Source organism: Leopardus geoffroyi, chromosome A2 (assembly GCF_018350155.1).
Source record: "Leopardus geoffroyi isolate Oge1 chromosome A2, O.geoffroyi_Oge1_pat1.0, whole genome shotgun sequence".
Classification (NCBI taxonomy): domain Eukaryota; kingdom Metazoa; phylum Chordata; class Mammalia; order Carnivora; family Felidae; genus Leopardus; species Leopardus geoffroyi.
This window is the reverse complement of record NC_059331.1, coordinates 11,972,315-11,993,639: the sequence shown is the minus strand read 5'-3', so window position 1 is coordinate 11,993,639 and position 21,325 is coordinate 11,972,315. Positions and strand designations below refer to the sequence as shown.

Sequence of the window (21,325 nt, the reverse complement as noted above, 5' to 3'; positions counted from 1 at the left end):
AATCTACGATTTTACTGATGAAATTAAAACTAAGGAAAGAATGAAGATAAGCTGTAAAAAAAAAAAAATCCGTTAACTTTAAAACGAGCTTTAATTTGTTTGTTTTCCTTAAGTGCATTTATCAATGTAAACAGAGCATGTTAAGAAATTTCAGGGGAGAGCAGACTATTGCTGGTATGTTGGTTTTAATTCCAAAAAGAAGAAACTACAACGCCAATGGCTTGGACTGACAGCAGCTTGGGGCGGGGCGGGGGGGGTGGGGGTGGCAGGGAGTGGGGGGAAGGATAAGAAAACATAAAGGCTCCCTGGTGACGCCTCTCCGACCTGGCTACCTGGTCCAATTGCACAGTCTCTACAGGAGGGCAGAGCTGTCACAACAGAACCTGGTGACGGCAGCTAAAAACCAACTCCGACTGCTATGCGGCCAGCCTGTCGCCTTGGGCCTCGGCCAGCGCCGAGCGCGGCCTCACGCTCTTGGCCACGTCCGGCCAGAGGTGCGCACGGGCTCCCAAGCACCTGGGTCTGCCGCTGGAAATCAAAGACGGAATCACTTCATGGCACTACAGATCTGGAAAAATAAAAAATCTCAGCTAGAAAGAACGTCCAGTTTGGAGACAGCAGGAGGGAAGAGGACGCGGGGGACGGGGGGCGGGGGGAGCTGCCCGGGGGCCCAGAGGCAGACAGATGCCCCAATCACAGGTGGCCCGTGCGTGGTTGGTTGCGTCTTCGGGGTCACGCGTGGCGTCCCCTCGGTGCTCAGGCGGGGAATGCCGAGAGAGGCCCACGGAGCCGGCCGAGGCTGGACTGCAGACCAGCACCCGGCTGTGAAACAGGAAGGGCTCCCCCCACGCTCCTTTCCTCAGGATTTCCGTAATTTGTGCTTCCCTTTGGTCTGGCTTGACAGTTAAGAAGAGAAAGGGGGGGGGGGGGGAAGAGAATGGTTTTTGTCACTTGTCCAAAACTGACAGAAGAGGAGAAGGTAGGCGTCAGATGTGCTGGCTGGACGCTTTGTGGGCCCGGCATGCATCGCCTCGCTCAGGGTGTGGGGGCCCAGCACTCCTGGAACCGTCGCTGGGCTCCGGGGCCTGGCTTCTGTGGTGGGGACGTGGACGGGCTTTCCGGTGGGGCTTCGGTTGTGCTGCAGGGAGGCCTGGAGACAGAGGCCCACCGTGCTGGCTGATGTTGGCGGCCACGGCTCTGCTCCAGCTTCCTCTCTGGTCACGTGGTGAGAGGGCCCGTTCCGCAGACCAGAAAAATAGCAAATCCTTAACTCATTCCATCTCCAAAGTTGAAAAAAGATCAGACAGTTACTAAAATCAACAATTTCTCAACTGTGTCTGGTGGCCATGGGCCCGGTGGCCGCGGCACGGCAGGGAGTGTTGGGGGGGGAGGGCCCCCGGCCGAGCGAGGGGCTCGCTCAGGACAGGCACAGTCAGCTCAGCTGAGCGAGGCTCAGAGTAAGGCAGTGCTCCTCACAGAAGAACACATCGGAAAAAGCTGCTTCTCTTCTGCTGGTCTGGGGTGATTTTGACTCCCTGGCTGCTCCCTTGGGGGCTGTTGCCTTCCTGAAATTGCAAAGGGTTTTGCAAGGTCATGGCTGGGGATCAGCACTATGTCTCTTAACCAACCGGCCCACCAACCAATGAACCAACCACCCACCCGTCTGCCAGGATCTGGATGGTCCATCCACCCACCCATCCCCTCCCATTTGTCAAACCTCTGCCACCTTCCAACCATCCATTCATCCAACTGTCCCTTCCAACTCGCTTTTTACAAACCCCAGATCTGCTACGTTCCTCCCCTTTCCAACCACTCATTGTCAGTCTTTCAGTCGCCTGCCCATCCCCCGTTCCATTCATCTCCTCAACAACTTTCCCACCATTTGTTGACCCATCTCATTCTCCTTTCCCTACTTCCGTCCCTCTATCCATCTATCCATCTGTGCTCAGCCCCTCCCGGCGAGGTAGCCCAGGGGCAGCGGAAAGGCTGCCTCCTGGGATTGAGGGGAGGCTGGGTTCAAGGTCGAAACGCCACTCACACAGGACTCCCCGTAACCGTGTGCCAAGGCTCGGACCCACCTCTCCCCTTGTCCACCTTCTGCCCCGCGGCTGGTGGCATAAGCCCTAATCTCTGATCTCGTCTGCTCAGTCCATACTGACACCCATCCACCTCCCCCAGGTTTCTGAGGAGTGGCCTAAATCCGTCACTTGAAGCCTCTGCGAGCTGGGCCCTGCCTACCCTGGGAACTCAGACCCTGCTTTCTCCCATTCTACTGTTTGCGTGCTTTGGTCTCCTTTTGACTAGTTTCTTCTCGCCTTTGTGCTCTTAGGTAAAACCTGAAGTTTTATTCAGGCAACCACCAAACACTTATGTGGTGCTAGGCACGTTTGTGGGCGCTGGGCAGGCAGGGGTGGACAGGACAAAAGGTCCCGCTGGGGGCAGACAAATCGCACAGGTAAACAAATGAGCGGCGAGTAATGAGACAAAACAGGTGAGGGGTGGAGAAGCGTTTTGATGGCGATGTCTGAGCGGAGACCTCTCGGAAGCGAGGCCAGGGATGGTCCAGGGGCCGTGGTCAGCGGAATAACTGCCCCCCAAGATGTCCACGCCCTCGTCCCTGGAACCTGCATAGACAGTACCTGACGTGGTAGCAGAGACTTTGCAGACACGATTGAGGAGGGGTGGGGAGAGTGGCCTGGATCACCCAGGTGGGCCCCATCTAACCCTGTGACTCCTTAAAAGCAGAGAAACTTTCCAGCCGTGGTCGAGGACGAGCGAGACGAAGGAAGCAGGAAGCAGGAAGCAGGAAGCAGGGTCAGGGAGGTGCTGGGTGGCTGGCTCGGAAGACGGAGGAAGGGCTCACAAGGCAAGGAACGTGGTGGCTTCTAGAAGCTGGACAAGGCAAGGCGGCGGGTCCTCCCTGTGGGGAGGGCACCCCTGCTGACACCTTGGTCTCAGTCCAGTGAGACCCATTTCAGACTTGTGACCTCCAGAACCGTCATGCTTGTGTGTCGTTGACGCTACTAAGCTTGTTCCAGGAATGCATTCCAGCAGCCTTAGGACACGGATGCGCGAGGGGGGCGCCCACTGGGCCACTCCTGCCAAGCCGGACCGCCACTTTCCCTGGTGGAGGGGAAAGTCTAAAGGAACGTGGGGCATTTGAGGAACAAAAAAAGGCCTGGAGTGGACGGCAGGGAAGCGGCAGGGTGACAAGGTGGAGAGGGTGGCAGTGGCCCAGACGGGTTGCGGGGATGCAGTGTGTGCTCGGCGGCGAGGAGTGCTGGGTTGAGCGGAGCGGGAGAGCACCAGCGGTCTGGGAGGAGGGTGCTGGCGGGGCCCGGCTTCCCCTGATGCTCTAGGAGGGGAGGCAGGGGTGGGCAGAACTGGCCGTCTGAGTACCACAGATATGAACTTGCAACTAGCACATAGACAGTTCTGGAGATCTGATGCACGGCACAGCAATTACAGTCAAAGTTGCTTAAGAGACCAGATCTGAATTGTTCTCAACGCAGAAGAGAAACGATAAGTACGCGAGTATGTGAGACAATAGAGGTATCAGCTCCCAACGTGTTAAAATCAACGTCCTGTAAGCCTCCAATTTACGCAACGTTCAACGTCAGTGGCATTTCGATTAAAAAGACAGATAGGAAGCCGTGGAGGCTGCAACTCTGCATGTGAACAAAGGTGACAGGGAATGAGAAGGCGTTTAAGTGTGATTTACAGTTCAGCTCAGAAAAAGAGAGGTCGCAAGGAGTGTGGCTGCACATCCGTGTTTCACAGTCTGGGCCTTGGAAGGACACGGCACATTCTAGGGGCAGTCGACAGGCCGATGCCGAAAGCACAGGCTACGGAAAAAGTGAGTGTGATGCTTAGTGTCACCGCCAGGGGGCGAGTGTCAGAAGGATCCTCTAGAATCAAACTCCCGCTGAAGAGAAACAAAATTACAGGAACACTGCACGCCGTCGTCGGGCCGTACGTCTGCTTGCGTGGACACGGTCCTGTTTTGGCTAAAGGGCTGCCACTAAATGGATCCCATCCCTTATGACTGAATTCGCAGCATCTTAGAATTCCGGAGGCATGTTTTCAGTCAGACGTGACCTACCCGAGTGGCATTTTGTGTCATGTGCGCACTCGCGGGTGACCAGGCATAACGCAAGCCAACGAATAGCTCACTTCACGCCCTTGAATCAGACAGCGAGGGGTGTCACCTGGCCAGGAAACGGGGACCACTGGAATGGAGGGCTCCGGGCCAAGACTCCCAGCAGTGTTTAGGGGCTGAACACGCCCAACGTAAACTCGAGTGTGTAGATGTGACCAAAGAAAGTGGTAGTTGTAGAGACTGGGGACCATGAAACAAAAAGGCCAGAAAACAGACAAAAGGGCGGATACGGAGAGATCCAGGTGGGACCTCTCAGAGGCCCCAGGGCCCTGGCACCCACCGAAGGCCACAGAACTGTCACAGCCAGCAGAACTTGGGGTGGACTCATCAAGACGGAAAGCTGGTGGCTGTCAGCCCTGCGGGGGGGGGGGGGGGGCAGGGGGTGTCTTGTCACGGACTGGAGGGGTGGCGGACTGTGGCTCTGGGCCTGTCTGGGGCTTTTCTGCAGGAGGCTCTCTCTCTGCTCACACGTGCCATCTCCCAGGTAGGACGGCAAGGGCCGCGTGTCCCCTGCTGGCCCATGAACTTAGTAGGGAGCACCTGTCACGGAGCAGTTCCGGGCCCCAGAGCAGCATGTCCTGTTGTGGATGCCCAAACCACTCCTGCTAACTCCTGCCCCTTTCCCAGAGACGCTCGACTGGGTCTAGCCGGGCCCCAAAGAGCAGGATCTGCCCGGGGAGGCGTCACAGCACTGAGGCCAAGGGTGGCTGGCTCCAACAGGGACCCATGCAAGGATTCGGAAAGCACATGCACTCACCAGTTTTTTGTCCATTTTTGCTTTGATGTCTCTGGCGAGAGTGAAAAATGCCTGTGGAATAAGGATGTCGTCAGGGCCGCGGGAGCAGGAAGCGGGTAGGGACTGCTGGTGCTGGGCCACTCCCGTGTAGGAGAAGTGGTGGGACAGAGGGGTGGGCAGGGGAGCAGCGTCAGGGTGGCTTCCCGGGTGGGGTCTCCCCTGTCCAGCCCCATCTCCTGCCACCACTGGGCCACTCCTGCCAAGCTGGACCGCCCCCTCCCCTGAGCCAATGACTTGGGACATGGGGTCACCCTTGACTGGACACAGAGGAAACTGAGGTTCAGAGGGGTCGAGTGACTTGTCTGAAGGCACCCAGTGCCTAACTGACAGAGCCAGAAGGATCCAGGAGGAGGGCCCAGCTTTCCACCCCCGACTCCTGTGCTCTGTCCACTTTTGCCCCCACCTCTGACGGTCAGGTCAGGGGCCGGGCAGAGAGAAAAACAAGCCGTTCTTAGCCAAACACACTTCGCGTGGGGTCCCTGCCAGCAGGGAGGCCTGGGAGGGCCAGTGCCAGGTAAAGGTTTGCCTCCCCATGCTCGATGAGGCTCGAGCTGGCCCCTCTTGGTAGGGAGGCAGAGTCTCAACGAACGCCCACATGACGTGGAATATTCTGTTGCGAAGGCTGGTTTCGGTGCTAGGGAAGACCAAAGTGGTGGGCCTAAGGGTCTGGGGGACAGTGAAGGTCTCCCTGCGAGGGGCCACTGGGGCTGGGCCCTGAGGGGAAAGGGGGTGCAAGGAGGGTGTGGCATGGGTGGCCTGGGATGGAAAGTTGTGGGCAAGGCCCAAGCTGTGGGTGGCACACACCGCCTGGGGCTGGCGAGGGAGGGCCTTCTGTGCCAGGCGTGTTGGGCTGAGGTTGGGAGCAACATGAAAGGTGCATTTTGGAAAGACCACTGGGGCAGTGGGATGGAGGTCGGCAGATCAGCTCCACGGAGAAGAGCGGGTGGCCCAGGCCAAAGCTCAGTCATCTGGGCTTGCTGACCGGGGCCTGTCTGTGAGGGTGGCAGGGCCGAGGGCACACACGTGGAGCTGGGCCTGGGCACCTGTCAGCTGGGACTCTCTGAGGCCGTTTCTCCATTGGTAAAACGGTGCCTGCTCCACAGGGCTGCCCAAGAACCACTGAGGTAACAGCCTAGGTGCCCAGCCAGGGCCTGCACCTGCTGACGTCAGAACATGGCAAGTCCCTCAAGGGGCCTGGCACACTGCCTAGAAAGTGCCGCGCGGCCAGCCGGATGAGGGACCGACCGACCTTAGGCAGCCCAGGGCCTGAGGTCGGTCCCCCTGGTAGAGCCTCCCTAGAGGGTGCAGCCTGTCCCTCAGCCCGGAGGGCCCAGGACTCACGTTCTCCACGTTGATGTTGGCCTTCGCACTGGTCTCCATGAACTTGATTCCATAGTCCAGGGCGAGCTGTGTGGAAGGGAGACACACACGTGCATGTTAGCCACTAGGTACCCCTGAACCCCACCAACCCTGAGCCAGGAGCAATGCAGGGGCGGGACTTGGGGGGGGGGGGTCTCAGGCCATGGATCTGACTTCCTGGGCTGCTCCCTCAAGTCCCCAGTGGAGAGCAGGTGGTGAACATCCCTGGCAGGAGGGTGGAGGGGGCGTGGCTCAAACCACGGCTCTCTCCTCTGCTTCCTGTGGGTCCCACAGGTTCCAACCGGATGCCTTAAGGGAGCACGCAGAGCACATCCCAGAAGCCGCTGTGTGTAGAGTCTTTAGATGGAAGCCCAGCAGAGGGAGGGCCTTCCACTCTCCCTTTGTCCTGAGTCCCAGACCCCCTCAGTCTTGTACAAGCCAGGCTGGCCGGTTATGCTTGTAGAGACAGTGAGAGAGTCTCCCCCAAAGCCCACTCGGCGAGTGAGCAATCGGAGACCCTCTGGGGCAGAACAGGCCTCCATGCAGAGAACCCTAAAACCCTGAGGTCCCTGTGCCACGAGGTGCCAGGCCCACGCCGGTGGCCATGCCCACCTTCTCTCCCCGTTCCTTGGACACTTGTCTCTTGTCGTTCACGTCACACTTGTTCCCGAGTATCATCTTTTCGACATCTGCAGAAGCATGCTGAAGGAGAGGGCAGACGGATGGTGAGAGGTCAGAGGCCAACACACAGTCTGTCCCCCAAAATCCGCGTGGTGGGCCAAGACTGCTGACACACCCTTGTACAGGGGACGAGCTGAAGATCAGAGAGGCTGAGTGGCCTGTCCCACGTCACACAGCCAACACAAGAGCAGAGTCCAGGTTCTGGCTACTACTCTGACCAAGGACATGCTCTCTGGCTGCTGAGGACAGCTTCCCTACGGGCTGTGTCACCCAGGCCCCGAGGCCATCCCCGGGCTCCTGGCAGGGTCTGGCCTACGGAGGCAAGCGAGGCTGGGATATTTACCCCCGCTTGCCTCCCTCCCTCCCTGCCTCTTCCGCTGGAGGCCCCAGCTGCTCTCCCAGGACCTTCCGCCCCACTCCAGCTTGCTCCGTTTGGACTCTGGAAGTGAGCAGCGCCTGGGGTGGCAACGGCCCCCCACTGCAGCCAGCCCCGGGGTGTCCCCATCCCCTGGCGCCCCCCACAGCTGCCTCAGGCTTGTAAAGGGCTCCTCCTCCAACCCTTTCTTGGGCTCCAGTGGAAGGTTCCACGCTTCCTGAAGGACGAGGGTATGGAAAGGGACCTCGTCGTGTAGCTCAGATCAGGTCTCGTGAAACACTGCTCTGCTCCCGAACTTCCTGTTAACTGCAAGACCCTCTTGCCCACTGGCCAGAAACACTGAGTTTCCACAAGGACCGATGGGAGTGGTTCCTTATCCTCAGCCCGGGCACGGCCTCCGGCCAGCAGACCATCAGGTCTGACAGTGGCCTGTCAGGATGGCGGCCTGGTGCCACTGCTCACAGATGTCAGCCGTGCCGTGACCTTTGGCCGTGGCTTTATGGATGGGTGAAGTCCTCTCGCTGCACCTCAGACCCGAAGCCCCACCTGGTGAGTCACCGAGAGGCACAAGTGCTGTCGTCCAAGAAGGCTTTGGGGTGAGCCTGTCTGGGGAGCCAGAAGGCGGGGACGCCAGCTTTGGGACGGGGAGGCGGGGCTAACTGCCTTCTTTTCCCTCCTGGGTTCAAGGTCTGCTTTCCCAGCCAGCTGCAGTCGAAGAGCTGCTGGCTTGAACTCGGGTGGCTCAAACTAGCTCATACCCCGCTCTGCTGAAACTCAGAGAACAATCTGAAACGCCTGTCTGCCAAATGCAAGGGTCATGCCTATCCTGGAACCTCCCATTTCTAGAAAGCACCAAACACTCACAGTGATCAAGAGCTCAGGTATCTCTTCTCTCATGGCTGAGACATTGCCCAAACCTGACAGCCCCGGTGGGGAAATTAATGGGCTCTCAGGGCCACCCTATGATGACGCGAGGCCCATGTGTGGTCTCCAGGGTCAGCCACCTGGGTTCTGGTCCCCATTCCGGGTACATCCCTGGCCATGGAGCTCTTGGCAAGTGACTTCTAGGGGTCTCTGTGCCTCAGTGAGCTCATCTCTTATCCGAGGAGCTCTGGGGTGGGGACCGAGGTGGGGACACGCATGAAGTTCCTCTGCACGTGAGGGGCGCAAGCCTTACCTCCTCAATATTCCGAATCCAGTTCCGGATGTTGTCAAAGGATTTCTCGTTGGTGATGTCATAGACCAGCATGATGCCCTGGGCGGGAAGGGAGACAAACGTGTGCTCTGGACAAGCTGCGAGCTGAGGGGGAGGCCCCAGCAAGGTGGGGTGGCCGAGACCCCAGCAAGACACCCCTCCTGCCAACTCCCTCCACTCCACTCCAGGGGCCCTTCCTTCTGCTGGACTCCAGGACCGGCTCCTCCCTGGTCGCCCAGGCTCTAGTCCTGCCCACCCTGCCACCAAGGTGACCCTTCACCCTGCAGACCAGACCCCACCACACTCATGCCTACAGACGAGCCTCGCGGGCTCCCCAGCACCAGCAGGGCACATGTGCCCATGGCCTGGCAGCTCTCGGCGTCCCACCTGTCTCCCAGCCCCATGTTCCACGGCCCCAGGGCCCACGGTGCTCCTCTTCACTCAGCCCGCCCTGCCTGAGTCTCCTCCGAGCACCTCCTGCGCACCGCGTTCTATGGTAGGGTCTCGTTGGAGCCTCACAGCCCTCACAGGTGGGTCCGGCTGTCCCCACTCTGCAGACGAGGACCCAGAGGTGTGGGACGGCCAGGCCCGCCTCCCTTCCCATGAGAGAGTAAAGGGCGTAACTGGGGTCTGAACCCTGGATGGCCTGATCCTGACACTCTTGTGTGTTCCAATGACTCCACCCATGGGGCCAGCTTGGAGCGTGGGGCTGGGCGGCACTGAGGCCTCTGAGGGTCCGTTACCCACGTGTGAGCAGGTGGGAGACAGCGCAGGAGTCCCTAAAGAGCTGCTGAGTGAACCCACCTCCACCTGGGCCCGTGACCTTGCCGTCACTGCAAAGGACACGTGTCCCTGTTTGATACAGAGCAAACTGAGGCCCACAAAAGCGCCCTTAAAGATTCAAGCCCAGGAAAGACTGACCCTGAACAAGTTGGTCACACCAGCTCCCATTAGGAACCTCCCTGGGCCCTCATCAGGACCAAGGAACGCCGAGGGCCACCTTCCAGGCACAGGGCCCCAGCTGTCCTGGGCCGGCCTGGCTTACTCCATATGCTCAGGCCACCCCCTCCCGATGGCCCGGCCCTGCATCCGAGACCGCTGGTGCCGGCCAAGACGTCCCTGAGGCTGCCCGAGTCTGCGGAGTGAGAACGTGGGCTGCGGGCACTGGGTGGAGAGCGGCGAGGACGTGTGATAAGACCTCAGGGACGGGACAGGAGAGCCCCTGCAATTCCGAAGCCCCGCCGTGAACCCAAGGAGACACTAAGGGGCCTCGCAGCCTGCCACAACCGAGGCTCCGGCCAGGACCCCTCCGGAAGGCCATCTGGGGGCCCCCTCTCAGGGGTCTCTTGGGGAGACTGAACGGACACCACCTGCAGGACAACCAGGAGCTGGTAGAGGCCGTGCTGTCGGCCACTCCCCAGCCAAGGCCAGCTCGAGTACGAGATCCCGGTGTGCAGACTCCCTAGGTCAAGCACCGCGGAGGCCTCTGGCCGTCAGGGGGCAAGAAACGCCACGAGGTCATGAGAACTTTCCTCCCTTTTATCCAGGGACTGGCCCCTCGGGTGGCCCAGGGCTCTGGCCACCACCAGCAAGTTGACACCCCATGCTCCAGATTCCAAGGTCCCAGATATTCACCAACCGAGGGGTGGGGGCGGCAGGTGGAGCTATCAGGAGAGAGAAGTGCCGAGAAAACACGGGATCACCCTATTCCAGGTCCTCCGTGGAAACTCTCCTCGGGGCCCCAAGTGACCATGTCCCCAGCCCTCACTGGGCACAGCTGCCCCTCTCAGCTTGTAAGCTCCCAACGGGACAACGGACACCCAATGATCCCAAATTTGGGACCCAAGAGTCTAGTACCATGCAGGGAGAGGGCGATGGCTGCGATGGGGGCAGTGTTCTCTGAGCTATCCGGTAAGGTCACCCCTGGCCACACGTGGCTCTGCAGTGCCTAAAAGGTGCGACCAAGGGGCTGGATTTCTTATTTGAGTCAATTTACACTCAAAGAGCCACATGTGGTCGCTGGCTTTATATATGGGTTCTATAAGGCTATATATATCCAATCTAGGACTGCAAGCCACCAACACCCTGGCTCAGGCCAGCGTCATCAAGGGCTGGCTGAGGATGTGGGCACTGGCCCAGTCATTTCCCTTCTGCGTGAACTGAAGCAGGACATGGAACCGTGCTAGGCCTTAGGTCCCCTGTCAGTGAAACGTGGACAACCGTGGCACCCATGCTCCGCTGTTAATGGCCAAGACCTGGGCCCAGCAGCTGGCACACGAAAGGCCTCAGAGAATGGGGGCGGTAGGGGGGCTATTTCAGCCCAGATGGGGAGGGGGCCTACCTGAGGCCACACAGCAGAAGCTCCCCCAGGACCCCGGTTCCCCGAGGCCCCTGCCCCACCAGAGCACAGCCAGGTGGGAAGAAAATTAGTAAATAAATTTTAATGAGGAGTGCTAAGGTTGCAATGCACACGACTGAGTTTCTGTTATGTTTCAAAAGCTGTGTGGGATGCTCTCAATACTTAATGCCTCCATTCATTTCTGCCGTCCACCAGTATTTCCTGAATACCCACCACATACCTAGCGTGGTCCCAGGCACGGGGCATACGGCAGTGACCGAGACGTGGCACTGCCCTCACAGAGCTTGTGGTCTTGCAGAGGAAACAGGCATGTATGCGGTCACATGATGGGGTGTGCACCGGGCACCGGAAACAGGGAGATGGCCATCCGCCCTCGCGGCTGCCCGGAACGGAGTCCTGTTCTCTGTTCCACTTTCCAAGTAAGGAGATGCAGCTCAGAGGGTGACCCAGGGTGCTGAGCCAGGGGCCAGGGCTCTGCCTCCCGCTCCCCCCAGACCCTGAGCACCCCACTGTGTGCACACCTCACATGGGCTCGACCCGCTCGGAGGGCAGGAACCCGGCCTATTGCGGGTCCTCCTCCGCATCTAGTTCAGGCCTGGCCTAGAGAAGGTGCTCCATAAAAGCACCTGAGGGATGGGGAACGAGTCTTCCTGTGATAGCACCCTGCCTCTGGCCCGGGGGACCATACAACGGCCAACTGCCCGGGGCAAGTCAACTCCTGGATGACGTTCAAGTTTTCAGTAGCAAATTCCACAGAGACTGACACAGGCCACGTGAGCGCTCCTAAGTGTTGGGGCATGCTATCTCCAATTTCACTGACCTCACCTGGAAGAACCGGCTTCCTCTGTCTTCCCTCATTCCCAAAGAATTAACCGTCCTTAAACCCTGCATTGTCCCTGAAGCAATAGAGGATATATGTCGGGGTGGGGGCAGGGCACATAGCCTTTTCCTAAAACTAACCCGGGACCGAGGACCCCGGAGGAGCCCGAGCACGGACTCCCCAGAAGCATCCGGGTTCGGGCATTCACGAGAGTGATGTTCACGTGGACTTTAAAAAAAGAAACGAAAACCAGTCCATACCATTGCGCCCCTGTAGTAGGCCGTTGTGATCGTCCGAAACCGTTCCTGACCAGCTGTGTCCCTAGAGAAGAAGAAGGGAGAGTGGTGACAGCAAACAAGAATCGTCATCACCGTGGGAACAATGGGTACTCAGCTGGGATGGACGCGGGTCGTTTCCTAATTCACTGTCCGACTGTGGGACAGCACCTTTGTCCTCTACTCTTACAGAGGAGGAAACGTGACTCAGGGGTGTCAAAGACCTGCCCCATAGGGCGTAAAGTCATTCCCTCCAATGACCCCTCTGCTGCACCTCTGTTTCCTGGGGATTCTTCCCAGAGTTTCCGGCTCACAGAAGAGCCGAGATCGGATGTCAGCTGTGAAAATCCAGGGCCATGCACGCATGGAAGGGGCCGGTCACATGGCTGGAGGGGTGTACCTTCATGCTTGCTTGCTGTCTTGGCAGAAGCCAGGGAGCAAGTCTTCCCTCGTTGGTGCAGGGCGACACCTAGGTGAGACACATCGTGCCCAGCCCAGCTCCTGGCACAGGGGGCATTCAGTGCTCGGTGTAAAGATGGCCTGACTGATTGGTGGCGGGGCCAGGGCAAGCCCCATGTCTTTTGTCTCTGGATTCGGGGTTCCTTTCGTGACCCTGCGAGGGCTCTGCATGGCTGGGCTGCACGGAGGCCCCGCAATCTGGGGCTCGGCTGGCTTTCTGACACCAACGGCAGGTGACGTTAGTGGTTAGGAACAGTCATTTCTATCCTCCGCCACGGCCCTAGTCTAGAGAAGCGTTAAGAGAGTCACTGACCCCATCGAGACTGCTGAGAGCAGAAGTAGGAAGAGAGGAGAAGAGGAAAGTGAAACTTCTGCCAGCTGCCGCCGTGTCACCTTGGACTCCGGGCGCCGAGGCTGCTGGGGAGCCACGTGGTAAAGATGGAGATGCTTCTAGGGCTTGTAACTTAAGAGGCAGCCAGAGACCAGAGACCAGAGACCAGAGACGGGCAGATTACCAGCTGACGAGGCGTCTGGCCTCATCCAGATTTCCACTCTGGAGTCAGACCAGGGGCGAACACCACGGGAGCCGAGGGGGCGCCCTGGGCAGGCAGAGCGATGCTCACGCTCTGAGACTCGGGGGAGGGAGACGGGCTGCGGGGAAGGTGGCCTCGTGGCCCCCCTCACGGCACTCCCTCCCACCACAGGTGCTCGCTAGGGCAGGGAGACTTCGCCACCCTCTCACATGTGACTTCTCTTTCATTTCGCTCAAGGCTCATACTTCCCCGTGGGTGATGTGGCTGCAGGGCGGGGACTCCCCTTCCATCTGACCATCTGAGCTCAGCCTTCCTGGCACTTCCGAGGGGCTACAGACCCCAGTCAGCGACAGGGACTCACAACCTCTCCGATTTCATGTATCACAAGAAGTCAGCCCCAGGTAAGCGGAATAGAAAACGGGTCTTGCCGCTGGGCCTGGCCTCAGCTTATTTTTAGTTCTGGGATTTCAGGTCTGTGGGCTAAAGAAGTAAGGCTTGGGCTTCCCCGGGGGTGGGGGAGAAAAGAGGAAATGATGTCTGGCCTTCTTCAGCGAGCTGATAGGGCCAAAAGGAAACACTGGGCTGGGGCATGGCGTTGTCCCAAAGCCTTCACCACCGCCCAGGCACAGAGGGCACGCTCCAAGTCCAATGGAAGCAGGCCACTCGGAAGCCCAGGCCCAGCGGTGCCCACATCAAAACGCTGAGCTAACCCGGACTGGCAGCTATGTCCCCAGAAGGTGCTGACAGACTCCAGGCCCCAGTAACCAGCAGAGCACAGTCTCTGGGGTTTCGGAAGAAAGCCTGACGCGTATGACTAGGCACAAAGAGGTGGAGGCCATGGTCACAGGGAGGGGGAAAGAGAGAGGCACCAAGGCTTCTGGCTCAAAGCACTCCCTGGGTGAAGGGGCGGAGGACACCAATGCCTCTTACCATATCTGTAGCTTAATTCTCTTGCCATCGAGCTCTATGGTCCTAATTTTAAAGTCAATTCCTGAAAGAAAAGGAAAGAAAAGGCACATCACGGTCAGCCCACTGCCCAAGCTGCATCTGAGGCAGCCACTGCCAACCTGTTACGGAGCACCTGCCTGGTACTGGGGCACCTGGGATCTCGGAAGCTCCCACAACAAGTCTGGAGGTGCCTGGAGAGAACTTTCTCCTCTCCTGGAAGGGGAAGCTGAGGCTCAGAGGGCAGACCGAGCTGCCAGGAGTGAAGCCCCAGGTGGCACAGGCTGGCGGGCAAACCCAGGTCCTTCAGGCGACAAAGCCTTGTTCTGTTCCCTCTGCCCACCAGGCAGCCTCTTGGAGTCGGCCTCCACGGAATCTTCCGAGGGCCAGAGCCCCACGCCTCCCGCCACCTAGCACCAGGCCCTCCCAAACACACAGGGCATGGAGCCCCAGGATGCCCCCCAATACTGCTCTCACGGACCTCCAGCCTTTGCACATGCCGTTCCTTCTCTGCGGGTGGTCCCTATGCCGCCCATCTGTCTCCCTAACAAACTTTCTCCTTTCATTTTTTCAAGTTTATTCGCTTGCGAGAGAGAGAGAGAGAGAGAGAGAGAGAGAGAGAGCGCGTGCATGCGCGCGTGCATGGGGGAGGGGCAGAGAGAGAGGGAAAGAATCCCAAGCAGGCTCCACACTGTCGGCACAGAGCCCAACGTGGGGCTCGATCCCATGAACCATGAGTTCATGACCTGAGCCAAAAGCAAGAGTCGGACGCTCAACCTCTGAGCCTCCACCAGACCTGCTGGAAGGTCGCCTTCCAAGAAGCCTTCCTGACCCTGCCCTCCTCTCCCACTCGTCGGCTGTAGTCCCCTCTCCCCAAGACCAGGGTGACTTCTCAGCCTCCTACCCCCTCAGTCCCCTCCCCAGCTTTCCTGACCACATTCAACCATGTCACGAAGCTAACCTCTGTTCCAAACCTGCCAGCGTGTCCACCAACGGATGGGCAGATAAACAAAACGTGGCCCACATCCGTACTACCACCCGGCCGTAAAAAGGAATGAAGGCCTGACACACACCGCGACAACCCAAAACACCTTCCAGAAGCTTCCGCCACCCCCTCGGCCCCAGGATGAAGTGAGAACAGTTGAGCGTGTGCGCCAAGGTCCTGCCTCGCCTGGCCACCGCGCGGCAAACAGCTCCCACGACTGTTTCCTAAATATCCCGCGCGCAGTCTGGACTCAGGGCTCTCGTGCTCGCTCTTCCCTCTCTTGGAACGTCGCTTCCTTCCATGACTTCCTGGCTCCCCCGGCCCTTCACTCAGGCCTCTGTTCAAGTCACCTCCCCAGGTGAGCCTTCCTGACCATCCTCACTCTCTCTCCCCTCGCTTCTTTTCCTTATTCAGGTGCACACCCTTGACAGTGCATATTTGTGCATTTGCTCCACGGATCTTGGGGTGAAAGTTGCCCATGGAAAACAGCCCAACCCTGCCTTTACCTCCGCGAGTTTGTTCTACATCTTTGCCCTCGAAGCCTGGAGGCAGGAGCCTGGCTTGAGCCCTCAGAACTGATGACAGGATGTTAATTCCATCGCTGCCCACCTCAGGAGCTGTCCAGGGGACCACAGGGAATATCGGTCTGCACCTGAAATGTGCCCACTGGGACAGAAGCTCCAGGAGAACAGGGACTCAGACGTCTTACTCATGGCTGTGTCTCCGGTAACTCAGCATGGCAGAGGCCAGCTATGTATCTGCGAGAAACTGATCACCCAGTCCCACACACACACCTTGACTACAGGCCTTCTTACATTGGTTTCCCTCTGATTCATCCCAGTCATTTCTTCAGCCCCTGCAGCCGTGCTGGCACACAGCAGGTGTTGGGGAAAGATGGCAGGGCGAAAGAAATAACAGCCACAGGGTGCCGTGTGGTTTACATCTGCCATGTGTCTCCCTGAAGGTATGAGTGAATGGGGCCCCGAGGAAGCCGTGGGAGCTGAGCCAGGCTGTGAAGAACCAATTCTGAACTTGGCCGCCGGGCCAAGTTCACACCGCCAATGATCGATGCAGCTTTTGAGAACGGGCTCTGGCAAAACGAAAGCTGGGCAGGAAGTGAACAGCCACTTAATCCCTGATCCATAAAGACAACCCAGAGGTGTACTCAGTGCCAGTAGAGAATCACCTTTACACATTCAGTTGCATTTCAGGACTAAGCGGCCCAGTGTTGTTCCTTCCTAAAACATCCCCTACCTCCCGTCCCAGGTCCACAGGGACACGTGAAATCAAGATGCCCTGTTTAATCGGCAAAGCCCCACAGCATCACTCTGTCCTAACCTCTTCCTGGGTTTCATTAACACACCAGATTTAATTAGGAAGTGTTAAATTTTACAAGGCTAAGAATTATGAGGCCATCACTTCAAGGTCAGGATGAATTAAATTTGCTCAGAAGACAGAGGCCTACTGGAAAACTACAAATGTAATCAGAATACTGAGGTGGGAGGGAAGGATTCTGGGTTTAAGTGCCACCTGTACCTCCCCTAGACGACCTTGCCCAAGCCAAGTCTTTGTCTGGAAGTGGAGGCCGGCCTCCTCGGAGCCCTAAAGAGCTAGACTGGGTTTCCTGGACAAGAATGAGAAACCAACAGAAAGATCCAACCTCCAAACTGATCTCTCTAGTGCTTGTGCTGAACAGGAAGTTTCCGACGCTGGGACACTGAGGTCTGGGTGAGAGCAAGCCACAGCCTGCCAGCACGTAACATCACTTCCTGATTCATGGAGATGCAAACGCTATCCCAAAGTTGGACCCTGGAGTGGTCCAGGGGGAGGAATCAGAAACATCTGGGTCCAGGGATGAGATGCTGTCACTGCAGAAGCCAGAAATTCTGCTTCCTCCAGGCCGCCTCCGGCCACGGTAACAACCTCTTATTCATTGTACATTTACGATCCTCAACCATCCAGGGCACTGGTCAAGGCAGAGAGCATCACTCCTAAACTGAAGAAACGGGGCTCAGAGTCTAAGTGCTTGTTCAGGGTCGCCCAGCGGCTGGAAAGCTGCAATGACCATTTCCAGTCCAATTCTCTCAACTGTCAAGTGCAGCTCCTGGAGAGGGGCAGGAATGGAATGAGCAGCTCATGGTGGGGTTCAGGGAGATAAGGTTATTGGGCTCGAGTTACACAGGGGTAAAGCAAAGCCTGGTTCCTAGGCTTTCCCCATTCAGAATCAACTCCTGGGCTTGCTGACTATTCTGGAACAAGGCTGCATAGCTCACAGGCCACTCCATTTGATTGGTGTTACTTCCAGGTCAAACGTTTTCACACGGGCAATGGCTGTTTTTGTGACATGGGGACAAGTCAGCTCCACTTTTGTGGATATCAGAACTGAGAAGCAACCAGCCAATTCTGTTCAACCACAACGTGGGCTGGCTTTGTGGGAAAGGCTGTTCTGCAAAGTGACAACTGGTGTCCTGGGCCTCAAGATAGGGAAGTCAGCACTGTCTGTGGCAGCAGCTGATTTTGGTTTCTCACTCGGGTTTTTATCTGGCATCTCCTTGGGGATGACAGGTCCCAGGGCAGGCAGCTGTCAGTCATCATTGCTATCACCTCCTAGTGGGATGGAAGGTCGGGCAGAGAAAGGCTCCAGACTCTTTCTTGCCATTCCTTCTAGAAGAAATTCACCCATGGGGGAAACAGGGTCAGGGAGAGGGGCTTAACCCCTGAACATTACAGAGGAAAGAGCAGGAGGGGGCTGGCTCTGGGATGGATCAGCCGTGCTTGCCCTGGGGATGAGTGCTCCCATCCGATGGTCCAGTCTTGATTTTGGGCGTTAGACCCACACGGATTCAAATTCCATCCTTGCCACCTGCAGACTGTGTGACCTTGGGTGAGTCGCATGCCTCCCCGAGCCTCAAATTCCTCAGTAAGGCTCATAAGAGCACCTAACACAAAGGACTAGAGGGTGTAATAATGCACATAAAGGGGCTAGCACACGGTACCTGCTTAATAAGGTCAGATGTCAAAGGCCTCTTCCTACGGCCAACTCCCCAAGCCTGTTTCACTTCTGTAAGACGGCGACCCCAAAAGAACAGCTTCGAGGGCTGCTGTGTGGACAGCACGAGATGACCGGCGCCAAAACCCCAGCCCAAGACCTGTACTTCCTGACGAGCAAGCTGAGAGTTGGGGCCTCAGTCTCCCCATCTGTAAAATGGGCCCTTGGTTCCTATCCCCTTCCCCATAGCCCGGGAACCCCCGAAAAGAGGTGGAAGCGGTTGCTCTTTTCCCCTCCGGTCCCCTCGACCCTCTCTAATCCCTGGATCCGTCCGGCCCAGCCGCTCCCTCAGCCCCAGCCCTTCAGGGGCGCGCCCGGCCCGGGCCTCCGGCGTCCCCGGCCACTCCCCGGCCCCGCTACCTATGGTGGAGATGAAAGTTGAGTTGAACGCGTCCTCGGAGAAGCGGAACAGGACACAGGTCTTCCCCACCCCCGAGTCCCCGATCAGCAGCAGCTTGAACAGGTAATCGTAGGTCTTCGCCATATTACACTCTCTCCCCGACGGGAAGTGCGGCCAGCGCCTCGCCACTGGCCGCTGGTTCCGTCCATCAGCGCCGAGCCCGCCCCCTATTGGCTCCCGGCCCGCGGCGCGTCACCCAGGCCGACACCCTCCCCCGCGCCCCTCCCGTCGCGGGGAGACGTGGGGAAGGGGAGAGCAAGGCGCGGTGCCGGAAGCGGCCCGAGCGCGCCGGTCATTGGTCAGCGCTAGGGACAGGGCGGGCTGCAATTGGCCAGCGGTGAAGAGTCCAGGGGCTTCAAATGAAGGCCGGGGGGCGGGGCATCGCGTGTCCCCGCCTTCTGCCCGCCCCCGACTTGGGGGCAGCCACGCCCCCGGGTGGGAGTGGGAGGGCGGGGAACGTCGCCAACGGCTCCGCGCGCCCGCAGTGGGGCGCGTGCGCATGCGGCCCGGGAGACCGTTGGGTGCCGGCAGAGGGCGCACGCGCGGCGGGTTCTCCGGTTCCCGCCCTCACGGCCCGCGCAGCCTCCGTAGGCTCCGGGAAGAGCGCGGGAAGGGAGTGCGCAGGTGGCGGTGTCTTCTGGAGAGCGCTGCGTCCATCCAGGGGGAACCGAAGAGGAAAGGAGAGTGGGGACGCTCGTCATCGTCGAAGCGAGGCCTCTTCGGGACGTCTTCCGGGGTTTCGGCGCCGGCCGGGGGGACGACTCCGCCGCCTGAGCGGCTTCACTGCCACCAGCCGTACCCGCGGGAACTCCTCGCCACGCGCCTTTGGACCTAATTAGGGACTGTCCAGACCACTCTCTGCCTGCAGTTCCCCCCCCCCCCGACCCCCCGCCAAGCCTCAGCCGCCAGGGGAGCTAGGGTCGTGAGGATGCTAGGAACAGTCACAAGCGTTGTCCTTTGCCTGCCTGTTGTCGGCACGTACGAAAACTACACCGAAAGTCCTTAATCCCCACCCTAACCCACTGGGGTCAGTAGTCTGATTCTGCCTTTTTATGCTGAGCAAACCGAGGCCAGGCTCCAGAGTGGGAAGGTGGCTTTGAGCTGGGACACGCCAGCCTCGGAGGCCTGAGATCCGGGTGGTGTCCTGCTTGTCAGAGGTGGGCGTTGGGAAGGCGTCTAGACTCACATAAGGTACCTGCCCAAGCCGGCCCTGGCCGCCCTTCCTGCCTCCCTCTAGGGCCAGCCCCGCTGATCTGGCTGCTGGGGGGCGGCGGGGGGCGGGGGAGAGCTTCAAGCAGAGCTGCCGGCCACGTCGGCTTTGGCGTCTGTAACGTTGGGCGCTACCGACCACCTTCCTGGGACTTGGACCGTTCTATGGCTGGTTTCTTCGGCCGTGACGCCTCCCTTCCCTGCATGCTGCTGCGCGGATCCCATGGCAGTCTTTGGGGTTTCCGCATGCCCCTTAGGAGTTCCTCGCGGTTCTAGGTCTGTTCCGCCCTCTGGGTGATCTCCTTCAATACTGTGGCCGCTGAGATCTCCGCACAGGTGATTCTTGGAGGAATCCACATAGCCCGGCCATCCTTCTGTGTCCAGCTGCTTTGTGGACTTGGCAAAGGTACTTTGACAGGTCCACAACCGAACGTGTCAACTTCTACTCAGACTGGCGTGGCCTGAATTACCTTCTGAGTGAAACCGAAGCCCGCTCAGACACTTCTCTTTCACCCTCACATGTGGGTTCTAGTAGTTGTTGAATCTTGCTCTTCTCTGCACTGGTCTCCTGGATTATTCTCCAATCCAGATTTCACTCTGTGGTATGTTTGTTCTAAAACACTCATCCACTACCCGTTGGTGGTCGGTTGGGATCAAGGCATTGCCATCTGGCCTTAACCTAGGTTATGCCTAGGCATGCCCTAGGTTCCGCATACACTTCATGGGATTGGGAAGCTCCCTGAGACCTGAGATCAATTTAACAAACACTGAATACTTCTGTTGAATGCAAGACTCCGGATGGACTATAACAGTATCTGGATTTTAGACTGCAGCCCCAGGGAGTGGGCAGGAGGGAGAGAAGGAACTTCAATCTAGTGATGGTAGGGCACCTAGAGAAGGGGAGGATACTTTATTCATTGACATTCCGCTTCTGCCATCGAAACAAGCTCACAGCGTCTGCCAAATGTTGAATATGAAGGAAATGTGTTTTTTTTTTTAAATTTTTTTCAACGTTTATTTATTTTTTGGGGGACAGAGAGAGACAGAGCATGAGCAGGGGAGGGGCAGAGAGAGAGGGAGACACAGAATCGGAAACAGGCTCCAGGCTCTGAGCCATCAGCCCAGAGCCTGACGCGGGGCTCGAACTCCCGGACCGTGAGATCGTGACCTGGCTGAAGTCGGACGCTTAACCGACTGCGCCACCCAGGTGCCCCATGAAGGAAATGTTTTTAATTGCACTTGGTGAGCAAAAAATTGTCTACACACACGAATGTTTGGCTTTCAATTCTCTTTGACTCCTTATCCCATCAGATCGTGAGACCAGTATCAAAGCAATTCTGGCAATGAAACTGCAGTCACCTTTGACACTCTCTTCTAGTTACCTGCCAGCCAGTCAGCTGTCTCAAGTTATCTTCCTCCAGATCACTTCCTTTTCATTCCCAGGCAAGCACTATCTGGGATTAACTGAAACCACTTCCTAACTGGCCACACCCCTCTAGTCTACCCCCCCATTCTAGTCCTTCCTGAAAATGACTAAGTGGATTTTCCTAATGTGTTTCTTTGTTGATTAGTCTTCAGCGGCTCTCCACTGCTGACCAAATTAAGTTGGGGCTCTCATCACTATGGACCAGTTTGCCTTCCAACTTTCCTCCTTCCTTCCTTTATATACGCAACACACAGAAGCCTTACGCAGGCCGGCCTTGTGCCTTCCTGACTCAAGCAACA

The 21,325-nt window shown here is 58.0% G+C and overlaps 1 protein-coding gene across 1 annotated transcript; it reads right to left on the bottom strand.

Moving 5' to 3' along the window:
- Positions 1-72: 72 nt before the first annotated feature.
- RAB8A (RAB8A, member RAS oncogene family) lies at positions 73-18,719 on the bottom strand. Its single transcript, XM_045492393.1, has 8 exons — positions 18,352-18,719; positions 13,943-14,003; positions 12,006-12,066; positions 8,549-8,626; positions 6,927-7,016; positions 6,297-6,362; positions 4,917-4,967; positions 73-1,565 (listed from the first exon to the last, which is right to left on the bottom strand). Exons 1-8 carry the CDS (start codon positions 18,473-18,475, stop codon positions 1,473-1,475), a joined length of 624 nt encoding a protein of 207 aa, XP_045348349.1. The 5' UTR covers positions 18,476-18,719; the 3' UTR covers positions 73-1,472.
- Between the last annotated feature and the right edge of the window lie 2,606 nt (positions 18,720-21,325).